The following is a 27,892-nucleotide window of genomic DNA, read 5'->3' as shown; positions in this document are numbered from 1 at the left end:
CATAGATACCAATAGCAGAACGTATTGAGGCCTATTGAAAGTTTATTTACAGTTTGACTAATTCCCATGACGAGTGGTAGAATTAAACAGATTAGACAACTCTAGATCGCACAAATGGGCTAAATAATATTTTCCATCGTCAGTTGAACATAAACAAGTATGCCATACTACAGAAGATAGGATGATTCAGATGAAGAACCACAATGCCAATGTGCATTTTATGAAATGGAGATAAACATGCATCATTACATCATTATTAAAAATGAATAAAAACAAAATAGTGTATTATTTGGCAAGTATCTTTCAACTATGCTAATGTGGAATACAAAAACATTTCATTATTCTAAAATGGACCAATATGCACAAAGGCCTATATGGTTCTTCACTGCGAGGATTCAATTAGGCAACATGAATTATAGCTTCCAACTATCTTATTTTGTGACCTTTGGAAGCAAAAAAAAAACTAAGACAGCGGGTGTTCAAAACCTGCTAATATACAAACACTTTAAAAAAAAGTCAGTGACAGCATCCATAGCGCTTCCAAAATCTCAATCTAAGGAATTTAACCAGAAATTGATTTCATCCACTCAGGCACACGATCCAACTAAAAGGCAGCCAAGTCGCATTGGAACGTAGATCCAGGTATCAGGCCCAAAGGACCGCTTCAGCACCACAGTTAGCATTGTAAGTTAAGAGAATAAAAAATTAAAGATGCAGATTGTGCACGTTTCCGGAGGGGCCTGGGGTTAGAGGTTGGAGTGAGGTGATGGGGTCTTATGAGGTCTGGCACTGGACCCCACCAGCAGACGGGTAGTCATCCTCCACCATGTAGTGGTATTGACTGCGTCTTACTCTGGCCGGGTCGCAGTCTTCCAGGTCGGCGTAGATGTAGAGGTCGTCGTCCATACTCTCGGGCTGCTCCGCCTCACTCTTGGCAGGAAGGTAGTGCTCTAGCTCCTTCAGCTTGTGCTTGGGGAGGAAGTTGGCTGTGGGGAATACCACCTTTGGAAAAAACAAAACAAAAAGGAAAATGGTTTTAATTTCTACACCATAACTTTTTCTTTAAATGTCATGAAATTAAGAACCAACTGAAACATTCACAAATCAACGGTTAAAGTGCAGACTTTATAGTGTCAATTACATAATCAAAATAAAAGTGCTACGACAAAATGGCCACTGGCCAGTAGTTTTCCAGTGGTTTAATAAAACAACAATACTGTCTGTTGCAGTTTAAAACTGAGGGAGTGAATTAATATATATATAATATATATATGCAAGTCCTCAATGGGCTCGGGAGAAGCGAAGGTCGAGTCATGCGTCCTCCGAAACAAACTACTCGCTTGATCCGAATGTCATCCACACCAATGTGTCGGAGGAAACACCATTCGATTGACGACCGAGCTGAGTCAGATCGCAGGCGCTCGTCACAAGGAGCACGATGAGCCAAGGAAAGCCCACCGGCCAAACCCTCCCCTACCCTGGACGGCGCTGGGCCAATTGTGCGCCATCCTGTGGGTGTCACAGCTTAATTAGGACGCCATTTCAATAAGATAACCCAATATAAATCCAAACAACTTCACAGATCTTCAAGGGTTTAAACACTGTTTCCCATGCTTGTTCAATGAACCATGAACAATTAATGAAGACACAGCTTACAGACAGACGTAAGGCAATTAAGGTCACAGTTATGAAAACTTAGGACACTAAAAGAGGCCTTTCTCCTGACTCTGAAAAACACCAAAAGAAAGATGCCCAGGGTCCCTGCTCATCAGTGTGAAAGTGCCTTAGGCATGCTGCAAGGAGGCATGAGGATTGCAGATGTGGCCAGGGCAATAAATTACAATGTCCTTACTGTGAGATGCCTAAAATAGCGCTACAGGGAGACAGGACAGACAGCTGATCGTCCTTGCATGGGCAGACCACGTGTAACAACACCTGCACAGGATCGGTACATCCGACCTGCGGGACAGGTACAGGATGGCAACAACAACTGCCCGAGTTACACCAGGAATGCACAATCCCTCCATCAATGCTCAGACTGTCCGCAATAGGCTGAGAGAGGCTGGACAGAGGGCATGTAGGCCTGTTGCAAGGCAGGTCCTCACCGGCAACAACGTCGCCTATGGGCACAAACCCACCGCCGCTTGACCAGACAGGACTGGCAAAAAGTACTCCTCACTGACGAGTCGCGGTTTTGTCTCACCAGGGGTGATGGTCGGATTTGCGTTTATAGTCGAACGAATTAGCGTCACACCGAGGCCTGTACTCTGGAGCAGGATCGATTTGGAGGTGGAGGGGCCGTCATGGTCTGGGGCGGTGTGTCACAGCATCATCGGACTGAGCTTGTTGTCATACAGGCAATCTCAACTCTGTGCGTTACAAGGAAGACATCCTCCTGCCTCATGTGGTACACTTCCTGCAGGCTCATCCTGACATGACCCTCCAGCATGACAATGCCACCAGCCATACTGCTCGTTCTGTGCGTGACAGAAATGTCAGTGTTCTGCCATGGCCAGTTTAGAGCCCGGATCTCAATCCCATTGAGCACCTCTGGCTGGGACCTGTTGGATCGAAGGGTGAGGGCTAGTGCCATTCCCCCCAGAAATGTCTGGGAACTAGCAGGTGCCTTGGTGGAAGAGTTGGGTAACATTTCAAAGCAAGAACTGGCTTATCTGGTGCAGTCCATGAGGAGGAGATTTAATGCAGCTGGTGGCCATACCAGATACTGACTGTTACTTTTGATTTTGACCCCCCGTTTGTTCAGGGACACATTATTCCATTTCTGTTAGTCACACTGAAATTGTTCAGTTTATGTCTCAGTTGTTGAAACTTGTTATGTTCATACAAATATTTACACATGTTAAGTTTGCTGAAAATAAACGCAGTTGACAGTGAGAGGACGTTTATATACACACACTGGTGAGGATGATGAGCATGCGGATGAGCTTCCCTGAGACAGTTTCTGACAGTTTGTGCAGAAATTCTTCAGTTGTGCAAACCCAGTTTCATCAGCTGTCCGGGTGGCTGGTCTCAGACAATCCCGCATGTGAAGGTCCTGGGCTGGAGTGGTTACACCTGCGGTTGTGAAGGCCAGTTGGAAGTACTGCCACATTCTCTAATATGACTTTGGATGTGGCTTATGGTAGAGAAATTAACATTCAATTCTCTGGCAAAAGCTTTGGTGGACATTCCTGCAGTCACCATGCCAATTGCACGCTCCCTCAAAACTTGAGACATCTGTGGCATTGTGTGGTGACAACTGCATATTTTAGTGGGCTTATATTGTCCCCAGGACATGGTGCACCTGTGTAAAGATCATGCTTCTTGATATGCCACACTTGTCAGGTGGATAGATTATCATGGCAAAGGAGAAATGTTCACTAACAGGAATGTAAACAAATTTGTGCACAACATTTGTGAGAAACAAGCTTTGTATGTATGGAACATTTCTGGGAACTTTTATTTCAGCTCATGAAACATGGGACCAACACTTTACATTTTATGTTTTGTTCAGAATAAATACTAAATAGTTCAACATCTACAGTTTCAAGTCCTGAATGGTGTGTGTGTTTTACCGAAAAGAGGATAATAAGGCGTCCCTTTTCAAACGGCCGGCGGTGTATGGGCATCCCCTCATTCAGGACACACTTCTTGTCGCCAGGTTTGATCAATTCCCCTGCAAAGGTTAAAAAAAAATATATATTTTAGAAACTATCAACTGGTACGGTCACAATACCAACATTTTACTAAACCGAGTAGTATAGCGATACCATTGGGAATTTTTTTTAGTGGCCTAGCATCCTGTTCGCCCCCCGGACACTTGTTCCCATTTTCTAAACATTATGTGCTACCCAAAAACCCTGTCACTGATATTCACACTTCTAATCAATACAACACATAAGGAATGAACTTCACACTGTTCACTGCATAATAGAATGCTGCGTAGAATGTCTGATTATCTCATATTTGCAAAGGCTTACATCTAATCTGGCTGTAGCAATGGGAGGAAGGAATATACTGTACATGCATAATGATGTGCATGTCAAATAAAATCTAATATTATGCAGTAATATTATGCAGTTCAAGAAATAGAGTTTAACATTTGTTTACTAAATAAAACAGAAAATAAATAAACAATAAAATGACATATCAATAACGAGGCTATATACAGGGGGTACCGGTTCTGAGTCAATGTGCAGAGGTACAGGTTAGTCGCGGTAGTTTGTACATGTGGGTAGGGGTAAAGTGCCTATGCATAGATAATAAACAGTGAGTAGCAGTTGTGTAAAAACAAGGGGTGGCCAATGTAAATGATCCAGGTTAATTGTTTAATTGTTCAGCAATCTTATAGTTTGGGGGTATAAGCTTGCCATGCGGTAGCAGAGAGAACAGTCCGACTTGGGTAACTGGAGTCTTTGATAATTCTTTGGGCATTACTCTGACCCCGCCTCGTATATAGGTCCTGGATGGCAGGAAGCTTGTCCCCAGTGATGTATTGGTCTGTACGCACTACCCTCTGTAGCGCCTTACAGACGCCGAGCAGTTGCCATACCAGGCGGGGATGAAACTGGTCATGGCGCAAGCTGTAGAACTTTGAGGACCTGGCGACTCATGCCAAATCTTTTCAGTCCCCTGAGGGGGAAAAGGCCCTCTTCACGACTGTCTTGGTGAGTTTGGACCATGATAGTCTGTTGGTGATGTGAACACCAAGGAACTTGAAACCCTCAACCCACTCCACTCCAGCCCTGTCGAATTTAAAGAGGGGCCTGTTCGGCCCTCCTTTTCCTGAAGTCCATGATCATCTCCTTTGTCTTGCTCACATTGAGGGATATGTTGGCCTACCACTGTTGTGTCGTCAGCAAAGTTAATGGTGTTGGATGCTTGGCCATGCAGTCGTGGGTGAACAGGGAGTACAGGAGGGGACTAAGCACACACCCGAGGGGCCCCCGTGTTGAGGATCAGTGCGGCAGATGTGTTTTTGCCTACCCTCACCACTTGGGGGCGAAATTGTGTTATGATAAACTGTAAGCTCTCCTCTTCAGGAGACGTGTGTGTGTGTGTTAAAACCTGTTTTGAGTGTTGTGCCCTTCAGACACTATCAGAAGACAGAAACCGTCTACAGTACGTTCATACTCCTCCTATCTGGGCCCCACCTGGCTATCTGAGGTTCTGAGAATAGGACTGGTTTTCTGAGAACACAAGGCTACCGCAGGCCTGATGAAAACAGCCACCTGTCGGAAGATGCTTGGACTCGTTCACCTTGTTATGACTCTATACTTGTGATGAAAGGTCAAGTTTTGGCAAACCCACTTCTGAGCTTTTAATTGCTGATGTCAGGGGAAGGTTAGATTTATTCAAATGTTGTTACCAGGGAAACTCACGCAAAGAGGACTGGGAGAGGCTATATGAGTTTCAGGATGTCTTAGACATTTTGCAGAACCTGGGGAGGAGAGCTATTATGTACTGTACTCTGTTCCAACTTCTGCCTACAATTGTATTAATAAATTAGTATTTTAATACTTAAACAAAGAGTCTGTTTCCTTTCCATTACTAATGTATGTTTGATAATTATTTTGACCTGATCATTTGTTGAAGAAATTGACCAACACTAGTTGGTCAGCGCATGCTCAGAGTACACGCCCTGGTAATCCATCTGGCCACGCGGCCTTGTGAACGTTGACCTGTGTAAAGGTCTTGTTAATATCTGTTACGGAGATCACACAGTCGTCCGGAACAACTTGTGCTCTCATGTATGCTTCAGTGTTGCTTGCCTCGAAGCGAGCATAAAAAAGCATTTAGTTCATCTGATAGGCTTGCGTCATTGGCTGGGTTTACCTTTGTAGTCCGTAATAGTTTGCAAGCCCTGCCACATCCAAAGAGTGTCAGAGCCGGTGTAGTAGGATTCAATCTTAGTCCTGTATTGACGCTTTGCCTGTTTGATGGTTCGTCTGAGGGCGTATCGGGATTTCTTATAAGCGTCCGCCTTGAAAGCGGCAGCGCTTTCCATGGCTTCTGATTCGGATATGTACAGTCTGATGTGGTAGCACAAAAAGGGGCTCTGAGGACACCTCCTTCGCTGGATCAGCACACACCGTCACCACCGGCTCCGCCTCGAGTGGGGGCCGGATAGCTGGCCTGAGGAGATGCCTTGCATTTGGGCACCGCCCCCAGAAGGGGGAGAGAGCGTGCCATCGATGGAACGAGGAAGAGCTAGACTAGCAGTAGAATTTGAATGGGTTAAACTGATGCAAGGGTTGGAGATAGAGGATGCATCTGTCATTAGTAATGTTTCACAGTAACATGTCAAACTAACCCTTTACAGAAATAGCTCGCCACAAGGTTAGAATATGACCTGGTCCCGAAAAGGGTATAAGGAGAGTGCCTTCCTTAAGAGGGCATGATAGTGCTGCTTGGCTTATCACCGACAGACAGCTCGTGATACTTCAACTATCATCAACCTAAAAAGGTCATATCTGACTTTCATACTCTAGAACATTTGTATCTCTTGACTTCTGAACGAGACATACTGAGACAACTACTCTCCACACTCCCCGTGCTGAATAAATCCGCCTCCTGGTGGTGTTATAATTTTTTTTTGTCTCGAACCGTTCTCTTCACTAATCAGTAAATCATAGTACAAACTTCTAGTAGGAGAAACAGATACTAAGTGATTGGATAAGCCTCTGGAGAAATTGTGAGTGGAAGAACATACTCTTTGGGGACCAACCAGGTCAACCTGCGCTAAGGTAATTAACCGCTTGTTGTAATACATACATAAAGGCATTAATAGTAGTAAGTGTTTTGAGGATTGTTGATGTTATAAATTAAGGACAAAGAAGAAACTGTAATAACGTGTAGAACTGTGTGACTTGCAAACATTGAATAAAAAGTAGAAACTAGACCCAAAACCCTAGGGGAGAGAACGCCTCTGACACTGCCGTTCTAGGGGAACAAGTCTAGTTTCTACACAAAAGACAATTTAAAGGATTGGACAGCCAACTCATTTATATTGTAAAAAGCAAAGTTACTCTATATTAATATTCAAGCAGTATTAACCGACGGGTGTAGGAATTAAATCGTAAATTGTTTGTCTAGATACTAGAGTGATTGGGAACCCTATAGAGCAACGGCGAGTTGAAGAGTCTACTCTTTGAGAACTAAAGATGCCTGGTAAAGGTACCACAGGGAAGAGGTACTCTAAGTCTGATTGATATTATCTAAGATCCCGAAACACGCCTAACGGCACCACATAAGGCTAATCTCTGAATAAAAGTGCAGGATACATAACCAGGCCAGTCCGGCGGGCCTGTGAATCACCTGTTAGCCGGGTGACAAAAGAACTTGAGTGAGACGACTTGTATCATTCTCGACAGGGGGTACCTTAACGGTCCTATAGCAAAATCCCCTACCGTGACAAGTCGTGGCCAAAAGTTTTGAGAAGGACACAAATATTAATTTTCACAAAGTCTGCTGCTTCAGTATCTATAGATATTTTTGTCAGATGTTACTATGGAATACTGAAGTATTTTTCATTTACATTTTATTTCACCTTTATTTAACAAGGTAGGCTAGTTGAGAACAAGTTCTCATTTGCAACTGCGACCTGGCCAAGATAAAGCAAAGCAGTGTGACACAGACAACAGAGTTACACATGGAGTAAACAATAAACAAGCCAATAACACAAAGAAGTCAATAACACAGTAGAGAAAATAAAGTCTATATACAGTGTGTGCAAAAGGCATGAGGAGGTAGGCTATAAATAGGCCATAGGAGCAAATAATTACAATTTAGCAGATTAACACTGGAGTGATAAATGAGCAGATGATGATGTGCAAGTAGAGATACTGGTGTGAAAAGTAAATAAAATAAAAACAGTATGGGATGAGGTAGGTAGATTGGGTGGGCTATTTACAGATGGACTATATACAGCTGCAGTGATCGGTTAGGTGCTCAGATAGTTGATGTTTAAAGTTGGTGAGGGAAATAAAAGTCTTCAACTTCAGCGATTTTTGCAATTCGTTCCAGTCACTGGCAGCAGAGAACTGTAAGGAAAGGCGGCCAAATGAGGTGTTGGCTTTGGGGATGATCAGTGAGATATACCTGCTGGAATGTGTGCTACGGGTGGGTGTTGCCATCGTGACCAGTGAACTGAGATAAGGCAGAGCTTTACCTAGCATAGACCTATAGATGACCTGGAGCCAATGGGTCTGGCGACAAATATGTAGCGAGGGCCAGCGGACTAGAGAATACAGGTTGCAGTGGTGGGTGGTATAAGGTGATTTGGTAACAAAACGGATGGCAGTGTGATAGACTGCATCCAGTTTGCTGAGTAGAGTGTTGGAAGCTATTTTGTAGATGACATCGCCAAAGTCGAGGATCGGTAGAATAGTCAGTTTTACTAGGGTAAGTTTGGCGGCGTGAGTGAAGGAGGCTCTGTTGCGAAATAGAAAGCCGATTCTAGATTCGATTTTGGATTAGAGATGTTTAATATGAGTCTGGAAGGAGAGTTTACAGTCTAACCAGACACCTAGGTATTTATAGTTGTCCACATATTCTAGGTCGGAACCGTCCAAGGTGGTGATGCTAGTCGGGTGGGCGGGTGCGGGCAGCTAATGGTTGAAAAGCATGCATTTGGTTTTACTAGCGTTAAAGAGCAGTTGGAGGCTACGGAAGGAGTGTTGTATGGCATTGAAGCTCGTTTGGAGGTTAGTTAGCACAGTGTCCAAAAAAGGGCCAGAAGTATACAGAATGGTGTCGTCTGCGTAGAGGTGGATCAGGGAATCGCCCGCAGCAAGAGCGACATCATTGATATATACAGAGAAAAGAGTCGGCCCGAGAATTGAACCATGTGGCACCCTCATAGAGACTGCCAGAGGACCGGACAACATGCCCTCCGATTTGACACACTGAACTCTGTCTGCAAAGTAGTTGGTGAACCAGGCAAGGCAGTCATCAGAAAAACCAAGGCTATTGAGTCTGCCGATAAGAATACGGTGATTGACAGAGTCGAAAGCCTTGGCCAGGTCGATGAAGACGGTTGCACAGTACTGTCTTTTATCGATGGCGGTTATGATATCGTTTAGTACCTTGAGCATGGCTGAGGTGCACCCGTGACCAGCTCGGAAGCCAGATTGCACAGCGGCGAAGGTACGGTGGGATTTGAAATGGTCAGTGATCTGTTTATTAACTTGGCTTTCGAAGACTTTAGATAGGCAGGGCAGGATGGATATAGGTCTGTAACAGTTTGGGTCTAGGGTGTCACCCCCTTTGAAGAGGGGGATGACCGCGGCAGCTTTCCAATCTTTAGGGATCTTGGACGATACGAAAGAGAGGTTGAACAGGCTGGTAATAAGGGTTGCAATAATGGCGGTGGATATTTTTAGAAAGAGAGGGTCCAGATTGTCTAGCCCAGCTGATTTGTACTGATCCAGGTTTTGCAGCTCTTTCAGAACATCTGCTGTCTGGATATGAGTGAAGGAAAATCTGGGGAGGCTTGGGCGAGTAGCTGCGGGGGGGAGCTGTTGGCCGGGGTTTGAGTAGCCAGGAGGAAGGCATGGCCAGCCGTTGAGAAATGCTTATTGAAATTTTCGATTATCATGGATTTATCAGTGGTGACCGTGTGACCTAGCCTCAGTCCAGTGGGCAGCTGGGAGGAGGTGCTCTTGTTCTCCATGGACTTTACAGTGTCCCAAAACCTTTTGGAGTTAGAGCTACAGGATGTACATTTCTGCTTGAAAAAGCTAGCCTTTGCTTTCCTGACTGACTGTGTGTATTGGTTCCTGACTTCCCTGAACAGTTGCATATCGTGGGGACTGTTCGATGCTATGGCAGTCCGCCACAGGATGTTTTTGTGCTGGTCATGGGCAGTCAGGTCTGGAGTGAACCAAGGGCTATATCTGTTCTTAGTTCTGCATTTTTTTTGAACGGGGCATGCTTATCTAAGATGTTGAGGAAGTTACTTTTAAAGAATGACCAGGCATCCTCAACTGACGGGATGAGGTCAATATCCTTCCAGGATACCCGGGCCAGGTCGATTAGAAAGGCCTACTCGCAGAAGTGTTTATAGGAGCGTTTGACAGTGATGAGGGGTGGTCGTTTGACAGCGGACCCATAGCGGATACAGGCAATGAGGCAGTGATTGCTGAGATCCTGATTGAAAACAGCGGAGGTCTATTCCTTGATGATTTGTGTGAGATAGAGGGCATCTAGCTTAGATTGTAGGACTGCCGGGGTGTTAAGCATATCCCAGTTTAGGTCACCTAACAGAACGAACTCTGAAGCTAGATGGGGTGGCGATCAATTCACAAATGGTGTCCAGGGCACAGCTGGGAGCGGAGGGGGGGGTTGATAGCCGACGGCAACAGTGAGAGACTTATTTCTGGAGAGGTACATTTTTTAATTAGAAGTTCAAACTGTTTGGGTATAGACCTGGAAAGTATGACAGAACTTTGCAGGCTCTCTCTGCAGTAGATTGCAACTCTTCCCCTTTTGGCAGTTCTATCTTGACGGAAAATGTTGTAGCTGTGTATGGAAATCTCAGAATTGTTGTTGGCCTTCCTAAGCCAGGATTCAGACATGGCAAGGACATCAGGGTTGGCGGAGTGTGCTAAAGCAGTGAGTAAAACAAGCTTAGGGAGGAGGCTTCTGATGTTGACATGCATGAAACCAAGGTTTTTTCGATCACAGAAGTCAACAAATGAGGGTGCCTGGGGACACGCTGGGTCTGGGTTTACCTCCACATCGCCCGAGGAACAGAGGAGTAGGATGAGGGTACGGCTAAAGACTATCAAAACTGGTCGCCTAGAGCGTTGGGGACAAAGAATAAAAGGAGCAGATTTCTGGGCGTGGTAGAATATATTCAGGGCAAAATGTGCAGACATGGGTATGGTGGGGTGCGGGTACAGCGGGGGTAAGCCCAGGCCCTGAGTGATGATAAGAGAGGTTGTATCTCTGGATAAGCTGGTTATAATGGGTGAGGTCAACACATGTGTGGGAAGTGGGACAAAGGAGGTATCAAAGGTATAATAAGTGGAACTGGGGGCTCCATTGTAAACTAAAACAATGATAACTAACCTAAACAACAGTATGCAAGGCATATTGACATATGAGAGACATACAGCGAGGCATAAAGTAATCACAGGTGTTGATTTGGAGAGCTAGCTAAGACAACAACAACAGCTAATCAGCTAGAACAACAACAGGTAAAATGGCGATGAATGGGCGGAGGGTCGGTTAACTACACACAGAGCCTGAGTTCGCCAGATAAAATTAAAATAAAAAATAAAAGTAAATAAATATATAAACAGAATGGAGTACTGTGAATAATGGACAGTCCAGCGTGCATCAGCTATGTAGCCAAGTGATCATAGGGTCCAGGGGGCAGCAATAGATGGAACAGGGAGGCCGCGGAGTAGTCGTTACTACGCTAGCACGCGGGTGACGCAGCGTTTAAAGTTAGTAGCCCGGGGCTAGTAGAAGTGTATGCTCCGACGGAGGCTGGTTGAAGGCACAGCGGATGGAGTATTTGTCGGCAGACCTGTCGTGGTGGTGCGGCAGGGCGCTGTGTCGACTAACGATCCAAGCCAGGTGGCGAAAGAGGTATTGTAGTAATTTAGTTCTGTCCGGGAGATGCGCCTGGCTCACGGCTAACTGGTGCTAGCTTCCGCTCGGTAGCAGGGGTGTTCCGGTGCCACGGTCCAGAGCTTACGGAAAGGATCCGGTGGAGTAGTGTGTTCTAGCCGTGTTTCGGTGGAGCCCGGTTGAACAACTGAGTAGGCCGGGAGGTGGGCCTCAGGGATAGCTTTGGTACTGGGTAACTCGGTGGGTGCTAGCTAGCTGTGAAGATCAGGAGAATATTCCAGGGATTACGGCAGGAATCCGGCGTTATAGTGGAGAGACAGTCCGATACTGGTTGGCTGGCGAGTATTATCCAGGCTAAAAAAAAATATATATATATATATATATATATATATATATATATATATATATATATATATATATATATATATATATATATATACATATATATATATATATATATACAGTGCCTTGAGAAAGTATTCGGCCCCCTTGAACTTTGCGACCTTTTGCCACATTTCAGGCTTCAAACATAAAGATATAAAACTGTATTTTTTTGTGAAGAATCAACAACAAGTGGGACACAATCATGAAGTGGAACGACATTTATTGGATATTTCAAACTTTTTTAACAAATCAAAAACTGAAAAATTGGGCGTGCAAAATTATTCAGCCCCTTTACTTTCAGTGCAGCAAACTCTCTCCAGAAGTTCAGTGAGGATCTCTGAATGATCCAATGTTGACCTAAATGACTAATGATGATAAATACAATCCACCTGTGTGTAATCAAGTCTGGTTGATTCAAGTTGATTCTTCACAAAACAATACAGTTTTATATCTTTATGTTTGAAGCCTGAAATGTGGCAAAAGGTCGCAAAGTTCAAGGGGGCCGAATACTTTCGCAAGGCACTGTATATATATATATATATATATATATATATATATATATATATATTTTTTTTTTAAAGGGCTGGTACTTGTGCAGAAGGTAAAGGCCGCTAGCAGTGGCTAACAATGACTAAATAGCTTGTAGCTAATTAGCTGGTGGCTGTGGTTCCTGCTATAAGGTCTAAAAATGACAATAGCGGTTCCGTATTACATTGGGTGAGGCAGGTTACTGGAAGGTATAAATGAACTAAAATGGAGAAGAGATTGAAAATAAAATTGAAATATATACCAAAAAATAAAATAAAAATACAAAAGTACACGAGAGGACGAACAAAACACGTCTGCACTGCTACGCCATCTTATAATTACAAGCATTTTTTAAGATGTCAAAGGCTTTTATTGACAATTACATGAAGTTGATGCAAAGAGTCAATATTTGCAGTGTTGACCCTTCTTTTTCAAGACCTCTGCAATCCGCCCTGGCATGCTGTCAACTAACTTCTGGGCCACTGATTGGCAGCCCATTCTTGCATAATCAATGCTTGGAGTTTGTGAGTTTTTGTTTGTCCACCAGCTTCTTGAGGAATGACCACAAGTTTTCAATGGGATTAAGGTCTGGGGAGATTCCTGGCCATGGACCCAAAATATTGATGTTTTGTTCCCAAGCCACTTAGTTATCACTTTTGCCTTAGGGCAAGGTGCGCCATCATGCAGGAAAAGGCATTGTTCATCACCAAACTGTTCCTGAATGGTTGGGAATAGTTGCTCTCGGAGGATGTGTTGGCACCATTCTTTATTCATTGCTGTGTTTTTAGGCAAAATTGTGAGTGAGCCCACTCCCTTGGCTGAGAAGCAACCCCACAGATGAATGGTCTCAGGATGCTTTACTGTTGGCATGACACAGGACTGATGGTAGCGCTCACCTTGTCTTCTCCGGACAAACTTTTTTCCGGATGCCCCAAACCATCGAAAAGGGGATTCATCAGAGAAATGACTTTACCCCAGTCCTCAGCAGTCCAAACCCTGTACCTTTTGCAGAATATCAGTCTGTCCCTGATGTTTTTCCTCGAGAGAAGTGGCTTCTTTGCTGCACTCACACCTGCCTGCTGCCATCCCTGAGCAAGCTCTGTGTACTGGTAGTGCCCCGATCCCGAAGCTGAATCAACTTTAGGAGATGGTCCTGGCACTTGCTGGACTTTCATGGGCGCCCTGAAGCCTTCTTCACAACAATTTAACCTCTCTCCTTGAAGTTCTTGATGATCTGATAAATGGTTGATTTAGGTGCAATCTTACTGGCAGCAATATCCTTGCCTGTGAAGCCCTTTTTGTGCAAAGCAATGATGACGGCACGTGTTTCCGTGCAGGTAACCATGATTGGCAGAGGAAGAACAATGATTCCAAGCACCAACCTCCTTTTGAAGCTTCCAGTCTGTTATTCAAACTCAATCAGCATGACAGAGTGATCTCCAGCATTGTCCTCGTCAACACTCACACCTGTGTTAACGAGAGAATCACTGACATGATGTCAGCTGGTCCTTTTGTGGCAGGGCTGAAATGCAGTGGAAATGTTTTTGGGGATTCAGTTCATTTTCATGGCAATTAATTGCAATTCATCTGATCACTCTTCATAACATTCTGGAATTTATGCAAATTGCCATCATACTAACTGAGGCAGCAGACTTTGTGAAAATTTCTATTTGTGTCATTCTCAAAACTTTTTGCCCACGACTGTACATACGGTCACTGTGGGGACGACATCATCAATGCACTTATTGATGAAGCCGATGACTGAGGTGGTATACTCCTCAATGCCATTGGATGAATCACGGAACTGTACTGCAGTCTGTGCTAGCAAAACAGTCCTGTAGAGTAGCATCCACATCGTCGGACCACTTCCGTATTGAGCGAGTCACTGGTAGTTCCTGCTTTAGTTTTTGCTTGTAAGCAGGAATCAGGAGGATCGAATTATGGTCAGATTTGCCAAATGGAGGCCGAAGGAGAGCTTTGTATGCATCTCTGTGTGTGGAGTAAAGGTGCACGTTTCCTTCTGGTTGCACGTGAAATGTTGGTAGAAATTAGGTAAAACGGATTTAAGTTTGCCTGCAATAAAGTCCCCGGCCACTAGGAGGGCAGCTTCTGGATGAACATTTTCCTGTTTTCTTATGGCCTTATACAGCATTGGTTTGTGGCTACGGATAACATAGATGAGAACTCTTGGTAGATAGTGTGGTCTACAGCTTATCATGAGGTACTCTACCTAAGGCGAGCAATACCTTGAGACTTCTTTAATATGAGACATCGCGCACCTGCTGTTGTTGACAAATAGCCCCTCGTCTTACCAGATGCCGATGCACGGAAAATCCAGCCAGCTCTATATTACCGTGTCGTCGTCCAGCCTCGATATTGCAGTTAATGTCCCGCTGGTAGGACAGTCTCAACCGTAGATCCTAAAGTTTTTTTTCCAATGATGTTGCACGTCAGCCAATAGAACCGATGGTAATAGGGATTTACTCACTCGCCTACGAATCCTAACAAGGCATCCCAACCTTCTCCCTCTGTATCTACACCTTTTCTTCAACGCAAATGACTGGGATTTGGGCCTGGACTCTGGAGAGCAGTATATCCTTCACGTCAGCATCATTAAATAAAAACAACTTTGTCAGGTACAAGGTGAGTAATCGTCGTTCTGATGTCCAGAAGCTCTTTTCGGTCATGAGAGACGGTAGCAGAAACTTAGAAAAATAAGTTAAACAATGCGGGGAAAAAAAATAGCACAGTTGGTTAGAGGCCCGTAAAACGTCAGCCATCCCCTCCGGTGCCATTATAATGTAATTGTGGCAGTAAGGGGAAAACACTGCATGAAACCTTTACTCTTCAGTTAACACTCTCCCTCCCTCCATTTCCCTCTCTCTCCCCCAAACACTTACGCACAGCGCTCCCAACTTTAAAAACATTAGGTACCAAACATAATTTAAGATGTAAAGTCCCCAGTTTAGGGGACCTGTGTGGTTCTGGTACCGGTTCCGACCAACATTTTCATTTAAATCGATCTGTGGACACCATAGATCGAAATGGCTTGCATTGAGCGTTCTTAAGGACACAGGAAGGAGTATGTCTCTTGCCTGTGTGAAGCAGGATGTGAAATCTGACATCACTTGAGACTTGAGGGATGTCCCTCCTAACATTTCATTCACTCTTCAGACTGTCCATCAACTCCTGGCTGAACTCTATGTCACAGCCACTAACAACATTAAACACTAACACCATATGCCTGAAATCCTTACATTGTAACACAGGAGAGAGTGGTTTCATCGCTGTAGCACATTCAGAGAGATTTATAGTCAGTAATCAAAAATACTTCAGATTTGAAACAAAAAACACTCATAGACAAGATTAATATGAGATGAAAGGCGAATTCAGGAAGCTAGAGCTATGGGAGATGTTCACAGCGATGGGGGCAGACATTTTGATCAAGAGAGACCTTTAGAAAATATGCACACTAACACTAAATATACAAATACGTATTTTACAGTTGTAAGGAAGGAGAAATCTTATAGTTGGTCGTTTTATGAATTGAATATACTATATTTAGAAAAAATGTAAGTAATTTCAAGCCTTATTCATAGAGTTGTCGAAATATTTAATATTTTCATACTTTTATCATTTGTACTGTACTTGAGCTTGTGTTCTCAAGTGACTACACCTAAGCAATTTATAGTAATTTTTTACCTGAAAGGTTAGATTTTAACCTTTGTTTTGGAGTATGCAGCATTACTAGTTATTGTTTATGGCCCTTTCATGATAAATAATTACTTTTGGGGATTCCATTTATTTACATTTGAGGTTAATGAGCACCAGAAATATATATTTTTTATATATACAGTGCCTAGCGAAAGTATTCGGCCCCCTTGAACTTTGCGACCTTTTGCCACATTTCAGGCTTCAAACATAAAGATATAAAACTGTATTTTTTGGGGAAGAATCAACAACAAGTGGGACACAATCATGAAGTGGAACGACATTTATTGGATATTTCAAACTTTTTTAACAAAACATAAACTGAAAAATAAGGCGTGCAAAATTATTCAGCCCCTTTACTTTCAGTGCAGCAAACTCTCTCCAGAAGTTCAGTGAGGATCTCTGAATGATCCAATGTTGACCTAAATGACTAATGATGATAAATACAATCCACCTGTGTGTAATCAAGTCTCCGTATAAATGCACCTGCACTGTGATAGTCTCAGAGGTCCGTTAAAAGCGCAGAGAGCATCATGAAGAACAAGGAACACACCAGGCAGGTCCGAGATACTGTTGTGAAGAAGTTTAAAGCCGGATTTGGATACAAAAAGATTTCCCAAGCTTTAAACATCCCAAGGAGCACTGTGCAAGCGATAATATTGAAATGGAAGGAGTATCAGACCACTGCAAATCTACCAAGACCTGGCCGTCCCTCTAAACTTTCAGCTCATACAAGGAGAAGACTGATCAGAGATGCAGCCAAGAGGCCCATGATCACTCTGGATGAACTGCAGAGATCTACAGCTGAGGTGGGAGACTCTGTCCATAGGACACCAATCAGTCGTATATTGCACAAATCTGGCCTTTATGGAAGAGTGGCAAGAAGAAAGCCATTTCTTAAAGATATCCATAAAAAGTGTTGTTTAAAGTTTGCCACAAGCCACCTGGGAGACACACCAAACATGTGGAAGAAGGTGCTCTGGTCAGATGAAACCAAAATTGAACTTTTTGGCAACAATGCAAAACGTTATGTTTGGCGTAAAAGCAACACAGCTCATCACACTGAACACACCATCCCCACTGTCAAGCATGGTGGTGGCAGCATCATGGTTTGGGCCTGCTTTTCTTCAGCAGGGACAGGGAAGATGGTTAAAATTGATGGGAAGATGGATGGAGCCAAAACAGGACCATTCTGGAAGAAAACCTGATGGAGTCTGCAAAAGACCTGAGACTGGGACGGAGATTTGTCTTCCAACAAGACAATGATCCAAAACATAAAGCAAAATCTACAATGGAATGGTTCAAAAATAAACATATCCAGGTGTTAGAATGGCCAAGTCAAAGTCCAGACCTGAATCCAATCGAGAATCTGTGGAAAGAACTGAAAACTGCTGTTCACAAATGCTCTCCATTCAACCTCACTGAGCTCGAGCTGTTTTGCAAGGAGGAATGGGAAAAAATGTCAGTCTCTCGATGTGCAAAACTGATAGAGACATACCCCAAGCGACTTACAGCTGTAATCGCAGCAAAAGGTGGCGCTACAAAGTATTAACTTAAGGGGGCTGAATAATTTTGCACGCCCAATTTTTCAGTTTTTGATTTGTTAAAAAAGTTTGAAATATCCAATAAATGTCGTTCCACTTCATGATTGTGTCCCACTTGTTGTTGATTCTTCACAAAAAAATACAGTTTTATATCTTTATGTTTGAAGCCTGAAATGTGGCAAAAGGTCGCGGGGGCCGAATACTTTCGCAAGGCACTGTAGTTTAGGCTTACATTAGGCCTATATGAATCCTACCTTTGAAGCACATCTCATGAGTAGCAGAGTCTTTTCCTTTCTTCCTACACCTAGGGAATTTGCCTAGACTTACTGTAAAGTGAGCAGGTTGTTAGCTAGCTAGGTAACTTGACAGAACGTTGTTTGTTATCAAACCAATAATTAACGACCCAGGATTAGTTTGAAACATCCCGCAACACGGTTGTGAAATTCTAACCAAATGCATGACCGCAAACTTGCTATTGCATAGTATAATTAGACTGGCCTGTGCTCTTGATTATACCAGGCAATAAAATGTTCCAATGTATCAACTTTGCTCGCTCTGCTCCAATGTAACAGAAGAGTCATCAGGGTCTGCGTCCCCGCTCGCCATTAAATTATATATTTTTTTAAACTGATGGAGGAATAGAGATGAGCAGGAAGAGTGGACAGAGACAAGCAGGTGATGTTGGTATAAGTATCATGACGTTTTGGTACCGTTATATTATGATGGTACCGGTATAACGTGCAATACGATCAACAACAAAAATAAAATGCATATTTATTTTAAAAAATTGCCCAGTTTCTGTTAAGTGAAATAATCTAGGAAGTGTACCTGGGTGGCAGGTGATGAGGAGGCTTCGGTTGTCCAGAGTTTGAACAGGCTTCTGGAAACCACACAGGGCCTCCACCAGCTGCAGCTCCACAGTCATGGTCAGATTTTCCCCTTGCCTGGAGAATAGAGCACAGTCAATAGGGCTGCGATCGATTGCATTTCAATTCAGGAAGTGAAATTCAAGAACTTATTGGCTGTCAATGAGGATTTTTTTGTTGTTGTTGTTGAATTGGCCAAATTTAAATTTTGCTACATGCCTGGATGCATAGACCTTTTTTCCAGTACACGACACACTGACGTCACACAGATGCGTGCGACTCTTGGAGCATTAAGAAAGCCATCGCTATCTGTGCCCATTCAACAGCCTAGATTTACGTTTTTATTACTGCTAAACAAAATATATTTTTGGGGTTCAAATACGCTTACAATGATGTTTGGATCCTTGCTTGAACAGTTGCTAAGATTATATTTGGTTGTGATTTTTGCTAAATAACTTTGATCCACAGTTGTTAGCTAGAATGCCAACCCTCATTGATATAGGCTGAAGCAAAAGCTAGCCAGAGAGCCATTTTACTGGTTGACGTGTTTAAGTAAATCCTATTATAATCCAAGAGTAGTGTGAAATGCACTCATAAGCAACATGTAAATAGAGGCTTTTTTGCTGGCATTCTATAAGAACTCCCCCTTGTTCTGCCACCAACTTCCGCGCATCGCCCTCATGCGGCAATGTTTGCAAACACAGAAAGAGTTCTATAGGCTAGTACAGAATACAGACCAATACAATACTGAAGAATATAAAAAGTATTGAGTAGAACAATGGAACTGCCAAATTTGTGCACAAACACATTTGTTGGTCCAATTAGACAATGTAATATAGACATAGGGTTGAGGCTGGTAGTGAATAAGGACTAGCATGAGAGGTTTCATCTTTTACCTGGTGAAGACAGGATGGACTCTCTGATCCAGGACAATAATGATGTCACCAGGCTCTAGTTCTGGCTCCTGATCTCCCTCCCCATGGAAAACTAACTTCTGTCCATCCTTCATACCTGCAACAAAAATGTACGATTTATTTAACTCAACTGGCCCATATTTAACTGCATTAAGAGAAGACGGATCAGAATTATCTGGTAAACGCCGTTGACACGCAACCATGCCTGGAAACATTTAGGGCACTTCCACATATCCCTAGATGATTTGGATCCTGGAGCGTTTGGTAACCAGATCCACGCTATAAAGCAGATGTGGAAGTGCTAACCAAACCTGGCCCTGTAATGCAGTAGTGCTTGTCGCATGAAACTTAGTTACAGAAATTATATCCGGAACCTGTACATTTCCATTATTGTCAAAGCAAACCTTTAGTTGAATTCTCAAAAATGCTCCAGGGTACCAAATTCATATGTGAAAAAGTCCTGACTGTTGCCTTGGACAACCAGCGCCAAAGAGTAGGGGGACAACCAACCACAACAGAATTCACAGTACACACTACAGTTTGCTTCAGTATAGGGATGTCACTATGGCTGTCTATTGGATAAATTCACAAAAAGGTTTTAGTATCACAACTCAAGGATACACTAAGTGAACTTGCTGAATGAGCTTTCTTAAATGGGCAATTCCACCCCTTTTGATTATTTCCAGCACAATACCAGTGTCTACATGTGAAAACGGCACATTTCTACATTTTGTAGAAAAAAAAGTTAGTTCTACCGATGACATCAAAAGTTAACATTGATTTTCAAACAGGTTCGTGGGGAGCAAGAAAATACCCTCCTTCTGGCTAGAAACTTGTTGCAGGTTTTGAAAATTAACGTTTGAATTACTTTTAATCAAACCCTGCAATGTTATAGAAACATGTATTTTTACTTTTTAACTACAGATCATAGAAACACCATTTTCACATACAGGTAACTACCAAAATAAAAGAAAATGCAAACATAGTGTCTTAATAGGACGTTGGGCCACCCAAGCCGCCAGAACAGCTTCAATGTACCTTGGCCTAGCTTCTACAAGTGACTGGAACTCGAGGGATAGAGTTCCAGACCATTCTTTCATAAGATATTCCATAATTTGTTGATGGTGGTGGCAACGCCGTCTCAAGCACCGCTCCAGAATCTCCAATAAGTGTTCAATTGGATTGAGATCTGGTGACTGACACACTTTAAACCCCCTATGCTCCTTTGAGAACCATCTTTTAAAATCACAGATCTTTGCTAGCCATGGTAGGCAAAAATAATGTGCAACTGGGCATTTTTATACATGACCCTAAGCATGATGGGATGCTATAATTGTCTAACTCAGGAACCACACCCTGTGGAAGCACCTGCTTTCAATACACTTTGAATCCCTCATTTACTCAAGTGTTTCCTTTATTTTGGCAGTTACCTGTATGTAGACACTGATTTGGTGCTGGAGAAAAATGAAAAGGGAGGTTGAAAAGTGACCCTTTAAGCTGTGTGTGAAGTACAGTGCATTAGGAAAGTATTCAGAACCCTTGACCTTTTCCACATTTTGTTACATTACAGTCTTATTCGAAAATGAATGAAATCGTTTTTTTCCCCCAACACACAATTCCCCAAAGCAAAAACAGTTTACATTTTTGGGAATGTATATAAAAAAATAGAAATATCCCATTTACATAAGTATTCAGACCCTTTACACAGTACTTTGTTGAAGCACCTTTAGCAGCGATTACAGGCAAGTCTTTTTGGGTATGACGCTACAAGCTTGGCACATCTGCATTTGGAGAGTTTCTCCCATTCTTCTATGCAGATCCTCAAGTACTGTCATGTTGGATGGGGAACATTGCATTACCGAGGAGCGTCTTCCGTCTGGCCTCTACCATAAAGGCCTGATTGGCAGTGCTGCAGAAAGGGTTGTCCTTCCAGGAAGGTTCTCCCATCTCCACAGAGAAACTCTGGAGCTCTGTCAGAGTGACCATGGGGTTCTTGGACACCTCCCTGACCAAGGGAGGTCTCCCCCAATTGCTCAGTTTTGCCTGGCGGCCAGCTCTAGGAAGAGTCTTGGTGGTTCCAAACTTCTTCCATTTAAGAATGATGGAGGCCTCTGTGTTCTTCAATGCTTCAATGCTGCAGACATTTTTTGGCACCCTTCCCCAGATTTGTGCCTCGACACATTCCTGTCTCGGAGCTCTGCAGGCAATTCCTTCGACCACATGGTTTGGTTTTGTCTGACACTGTCAACTGTAGGACCTTATATAGACAAGCCTTTCCAAATCATGTCTAATCAATTGAATTTACCACAGATGGACTCCAATCGTTGCAGAAACATCAAGGATGATCAATTGAAACAGGATGCACCTGGGCTCAATTGAGTCACATAGAAAGGGTCTGAATACTTGTGTAAATAACGGTTTTGTTTATTTTTTAAATACATTTACAAACCTTTCTAAAAACATGTTTCCGCTTTGTCATTATGGGGTATTATTTGTAGATTGAGGAAACATTTTAATTTAATACATTTTAGAATAAGGCTGTAACGTAACAAAATGTGAAAAAAGTCAAGGGGTCTGAATACTTTCCAAATGTCGGCACCTGTTAAATCCACTTCAAATCAGTGTAGATGAAGGGGATGAGACAGGTTTAAGAATGATTTTTTAAGCATTGAGACAATCGAGACATGTATTGTGTGTGTGTGTTTGCCATTCAAAAGGTGAATAGGCAAAACAAAAGATTTAAGTGGTTTTGGACAGGGTACGCCAGGCGCACCAGTTTAAGTGTGTCAATAACTGCAATACTGCTGGGTTTTTCGTGTGTGTTTTCGTGTGTGTTTTCGTGTGTATCAAGAATGATCCACCACCCCAACGACATCCACCCAAACTGTCAACTGTGGGAAGTCAACATGGACCAGCATCCCCTTTCGACACCTCAAGGCTGTCCTGAGAGCAAAAGGGGTGCAACTCAATATTAGGAAGGTGTTCCTAATGTTTTGTACACAAGTTGATATGTAGCCAGCATTTTGTCAATTGACTGCCATTCTACACTATAGGGTCAAACTGAGCTGTACGGGGCTGGCCTGGTTAAGGATCCGCCACAGATCCTGGAAACGTTTTGGAAAGGACAATGTGAAAAGGAAATATGTGAGCCAGCACACAGTATGCTTTCGTTGGCCCTGTATGGTATAAATCAGGAACTGATATGTCACTCCCTATGTCATCTTATCACAATGCTCTTCATTCCTGGTCCTAGAAGACTGCAGTGTGTTGCATGCCTTTTTCTAGCCCTGGGCAGAGACATACTGATCCAACTAATAATCAAGATTTTGACTTCAAGAATCGGGTGTATTAGCCATGTAGCTCTCCAGGACCAGAAGTGAAGAAAATGTAGGTTGTATCACATAACAGACATCCAAAACTCTGGTTAAATGGACAAACATCTAAAACCTCCTACATCCTCAAAATGGAGTAAGAAAATCTTCACAATTTTAACTGGAAAATTGGCAGTCACTCTGCTAGCATTCCCATCCACAGGTAGCTTGGTCTGTCAACTAACGATGTCAACAGGGCCCAGGGCCATGGTGCATCCCGTGTCAACATGCTTAACCCCCCCATTGCTAAACAAAAAATACATTGAAATAAGTATATGTAAATTGTAAGCTGTGGAAAGGCTTCTCTTGATGGACAACAACGAATCAACCGCCTCACCTTTATCAATGTGGACCTCCAGGATCTTCTTCTGCCGCAGGATCTTGCGTCCACTGCAGGCCTTGCAGCGGTCCTTGTGGCTGATGCGCTGACCCTGGCAGCCCCCACACACGGTGGACACCTGCTGCACCATGCCCGGGCCCAACTGGTGGAGGCGCACCTGTATGCCTGTGCCCCGACAGGACATGCACATCTCCACCGCGCCCTTCCTTCCCCCGCGACCTACCCCAAAACACAGCCATGTCAGTCCATATCACCCCGGTTGTTTGCAGCAATAACTCTATTATTACATCACCTTTTACTATGCATGCATGTATGCATTTTAAATGTATGCATTTTATAATCAGAGCAACAAAAACAATGGAACCAAACAATACAGTTTGGGCATCGTATGACAATGATCTTGGAAATGTTTTATCCTAGCAGAGGCATTTACCTCCCTCTAACAGTCAATTGTTTAATGTGATCTTGTAAAAACCTTAAATCACTACAACAAAGTAGAATGACATCCAATCCATGCACGATCACACAGGGCTATTGAACCCGATGACTTTAGGGTCACTACACTGGTCATTTTCATCCTTTTAATAAGGGACTGATCAAGACCTAGGTTAACCAACAATGTAACATGTGTAGTAATGTAGCACCTTCACATCGCTCGCAAATAACATTCTTCTGGACAGCAAGTTTCCTCGTGGCGCCATTGAAGAGGTCTTCCAAAGAGACAGTGAGCTGATGAACAACATTCTTTCCTAGGTTTAGAGAGCACATTGGGGCAAAGCATTAGCTTTATAGATGTTAAGAAGAACCACAGAAAACCAAAGGCCAGAATTTGAAGTCTGACGTCTGTGGAAGGTAATATTTGTCTCTGTACTATTCTGTACTATTTTGTTTTACCTCTCCTCTCCCGGTGCATTCGGCCACCTCCTCCAAAGAACATGTCAAAGATGTCCATGGGGGATCCAAAACCCCCGCCACTGCCCCCTCCTTTTATGGCTTTCTCCCCACCCCGGTCGTACACCTCTCTCTTCTGGGAGTCCGATAGCACTTCATATGCCTGAGAGATCTGCTTAAACTGGGAAGAAAAAACAGAATTATCAATTCTCAGAGCACAAACTACTAATAGAAATCTCAACTAGTACTCAAAAATATTAATGTCTCACAGAACTGTAGAAACAATGTATGTATTTTCCATATTCATCTCTTAAATTAACCTTGCACAACTGGTATCAGTGTGCTGGATTAGCATATAGCTGCCTCCCTGAACTTGCCTCTGACTGGGCTTGAACCAGGGTCCTCTACCTTGCCAACACACGTGACCACCCGCTCAATAATGTGCAAACCGTTTGTGCTATACAAAATGTACCAATTGGATAGCCCCGTCTGCGACATTTCAAGCTGGCTGTGGAGTGAGTTTACTGTAAGTTCTTAATACCGCTACACTGGCATGCATAACTTTTCTCCACTCAACCACTGGTAATAAATCAGAACCTATTCACAGAAGCAGTCTCACATTGTTTATAACATACACAGCTCAGAAAAGTTAAAGGTGGTATGGAAAAATTTACTCTGTGACTATGGTGGATGCAAAGTGGTTTTCTGAATAAATCCACTCACTTTCTCCCCCTCCGTAGGGTTCTTGTCAGGGTGGTACTTCAAGGCCAGCTTACGATAAGCCTTTTTCAGCTCATCTGGAGTGGCATTGGGCTTAACACCCAACATATCATAAAAGCCGGTTTCCTTCACCATTGTTGTTTGTTACAGACTGCAGAGGGGGAAAAATGCTGTTCACACAAGTGTCCGTTTCTCTTCCTGTATGACATATAGTGCTGAGCCATGTACTTTTTGAGGTCGGTTCAGTTATGGCTCGATTAAAAAAATGTGTGGGGGGGGGGGGGGGGGGGGTCTTACGCAGTCTTATGAAATCACTATTTAGTAGTTCAAAGTAAATTTGGCATACTTTTACGACTGCTGAATACCAACTATCAATCTCTATCTCTTTCGATCGTGCGTTCTTGTCTCTTCTCTCCGTCTCTTACCGGACAAGTAGGCGCGCAATTGGTTATGTTCATTGCAGTTAATTACCACCTGTTTTGTTCTAAACTATGTAGAATATTGGCCTGTTGGAAACATTGCACAGTTTGGGCTTGATCTGATCAAGAAAAACTGCAGATTGCACTCTCACAGAAAAAAAACCAAAATGGAAATCAAATAATTGAACCGAACTTAGACAATTAGTTGCTTAAAAAAAACAACATTTTGGTTAATCGCTCAGAACTAATGACATTATTTGCATTTGTAACCGCTTCTTGGTATGACAACTTCCTCCCCCACCACAGCAATTTGACAATAGAAATCTCCAATCAGATAGCATTAGAAACCAAAGTTGGTGAATAGCAACATGTATTTCAACATGAAGGGTTAGCTCTTAACATCTGATCTAACCAATACCACAAGAGTTTCTGAACCCAGAAGCGCAACATGGTGAGACTTCTGAGAACGCTTGTGAAACAGGTCAGAGGGGTGTCCTACAAAGCAAGCTAGATCTACTCAGGGTTTTCTAAAGCCAACCAGCTTCGGTTAGCTTCACATTCCACCTTCATCCGTCCTACAAAAGTATTTATTGCTCATCCACCTGCCACTAACTCTAGCAGGCTTGTAAGTGCACATGGCTAGTCAAAACACTGAACTCTTCATTGAGACTATGCTGAAAAAATCCATGGGCAAGTCCATGCCACATTCATTTGTGCCGAAATCAAAATGGGAAAAATTATCTTGCAAATTTGGCAGGCTATGGTGTAAAATAGAAGTGCCGTCTTTATTATTTTTTTCTTACCATTAATGCTGTCTTGCACTTTTCAAAGCACAACAAGTATATTCCCCCCTCTCCTATCGATCAAATAATTGTATTGTCAAACAAAAATATTACTGTGTGTGAAGTTTAAAATGCATTCTGTCTTTGCTAAATGTGCAATGTGATTTTAACATTACTCTTTTTTTAACACAAACATTTGATTTTTCCCTACAGTTTTCAGCCGTCAGCTTCGCCCAGGACTTGTTCATGTGAACTACAATCCTGACGCTGTGTTTGAACATCAATAATCATCCCTTGGGAAACGGCTTTCAAAACATATGGCTTTCATCAGCAAGAAATAATCTTTAAATAAAGAGATACACTTACTGTAGCAGTTATGCACAGATCCATACAGCTATGGTAGCCCAATATTGGACTAAAGGAGCCTAACACTACTCCTTAAATAAAGGATATTAAATGTTCTGTTTAAAGGGCGAATTGGCTCTTTCAGCCAAAACAGCCAAATGTGCCATTTAAACGTGAATCGATTCTCAATTGCGGTATGGTTCTAGAAATATAAATAGCTTTACTTTCATATTAACAAAATAATTTCACAAATGCTAAAAACAATTACTGTACACTTTTAACACAATTGCAGAGGACAGTATTTTCAGTGACACATTTGGGGCCCCGAGAGGCACATCGGTCTAAGGCACTGCATCTCAGTGCAAGAGGCGTCACTACGGTCCTTGGTTCGAATCCAGGCCGTATCACACCCAGCCGTGATTGGGAGTCCCATAGGGCGGCGCACAATTGGCCGTCATTGTAAATAAGATGTTGCCTAGTTAAATGAAAGGTTAAATAAATAAAGTTTTTTTTAAAATGTGGCGTTTGTCTTCAGTTTACTCACAGGTAACACGTTAGGTGTTCAGAGACGAAGATAGCTAAGTAATTAGAACAGGTAGTCCACTGACTTGTGTCCGTAAACAAAAGCGCTATTAATATCAAATAAAAATCCTCATGCTTCCACGCATTCTTCCAATTACTCTTGTATGTTTATTGGAACTGTGTCATAATCAAGGGCTAGTAGTAATGGAAGGGAACTGTGTCGTGATCAAGGGCTAGGAGGTGATCTCTCGTATTGGAGAAGCAGTTTCTGCCAATCTTCATACTGTAACGTTACTGTCTTTGCCAATACTCTAGAAGCGCTAGCTAGCGTCGAGCGTTAGCTACAATAACGTTAGCTAACGCTGGCAAGCTACATTATTTTACAAAACGCTTAAAGGACAAGAGACCAATCTAGCTAGTTTCCAGTATCCAATATAACATTAAGTTAGCTAGGTAACTTACCTAGGTTTGATAGCTAGCTAGGCTAACGTTAGCTGGCTAGCAATCCCAGACCTAGCTGAGAGTGATAGTAGTAGCTTAGCTAGTAGTTTGTTACCAATTAGGAACACTACTTTTTTTGCAGAAAGAAAACACCATTATATTAGCTACCTGTTACAAAAGACGTCTGTAGAGAGAAATTATTATTATTATTTTTACTTAGACCCCCCCCTCTCGTCCTGGCGATGAACTTCCAGAACCTTCGACTTGCGCCGCCTACTTTGATGCTGCTTTCAAGACAACTCGGGAAAAAACGAGGTCAAACCATGATGTCGGTAATCTTCAGGGCGGAAAGTCGGAGCTATAGAAAGATGCCCTAGTTTCCGACTTGGGATTCCGAAGTTGATGGCCGTTCAAAACGATTTTTTCCAGTCGGAGCTCGTTTTTTTGTCCAGAGTTCCCAGTTGCCTGTAACCCACTAAAGTCGGAGATTTCCCAGTTCAGAGTTCCCAGTTGTTTTGATTTCCAAGGGAAGCC

The 27,892-nt window shown here is 42.9% G+C and overlaps 1 protein-coding gene across 3 annotated transcripts; it reads right to left on the bottom strand.

Annotated features, from left to right (window-relative positions):
• Positions 1-24: 24 nt before the first annotated feature.
• On the bottom strand, positions 25-27,691 carry LOC139374917 (dnaJ homolog subfamily A member 1-like). 3 transcript variants are annotated; one of them, XM_071116148.1, is made up of 9 exons: positions 27,575-27,691; positions 24,853-25,000; positions 24,133-24,310; positions 23,883-23,987; positions 23,236-23,457; positions 19,510-19,624; positions 18,576-18,691; positions 3,576-3,676; positions 25-1,002 (listed from the first exon to the last, which is right to left on the bottom strand). In XM_071116148.1, the coding sequence occupies exons 2-9, from the start codon at positions 24,982-24,984 to the stop codon at positions 775-777; spliced, it is 1,197 nt and encodes a 398-aa protein (XP_070972249.1). In that variant the 5' UTR covers positions 24,985-25,000; positions 27,575-27,691; the 3' UTR covers positions 25-774. The 3 variants fall into 3 exon arrangements, with proteins under 3 accessions (XP_070972249.1, XP_070972246.1, XP_070972248.1); XM_071116145.1 differs by having other exon boundaries at positions 27,527-27,660; XM_071116147.1 differs by lacking the exon at positions 27,575-27,691 and adding an exon at positions 27,380-27,555.
• Positions 27,692-27,892: the final 201 nt, after the last annotated feature.

Source organism: Oncorhynchus clarkii, chromosome 19, assembly GCF_045791955.1.
Source record: "Oncorhynchus clarkii lewisi isolate Uvic-CL-2024 chromosome 19, UVic_Ocla_1.0, whole genome shotgun sequence".
In the NCBI taxonomy this organism is placed as follows: domain Eukaryota; kingdom Metazoa; phylum Chordata; class Actinopteri; order Salmoniformes; family Salmonidae; genus Oncorhynchus; species Oncorhynchus clarkii.
The sequence above is the reverse complement of the archived record's forward strand: the minus strand, read 5'-3'. Positions and strand labels throughout refer to the sequence as shown.

What these genes read in the sequence shown, in the direction of transcription:
- LOC139374917 (XM_071116148.1), bottom strand. Translation starts at nt 24,984, where the DNA reads ATGGTGAAGGAAACCGGCTTTTATGATATGTTGGGTGTTAAGCCCAAT. An exon ending in ACCCTACGGAGGGGGAGAAA is followed by an intron (nt 24,311 to 24,852) that starts GTGAGTGGATTT and finishes TTTTCTTCCCAG; the next exon opens with TTTAAGCAGATCTCTCAGGC. An exon ending in GCCTTATTATCCTCTTTTCG is followed by an intron (nt 1,003 to 3,575) that starts GTAAAACACACA and finishes TTTTTTCCAAAG; the next exon opens with GTGGTATTCCCCACAGCCAA.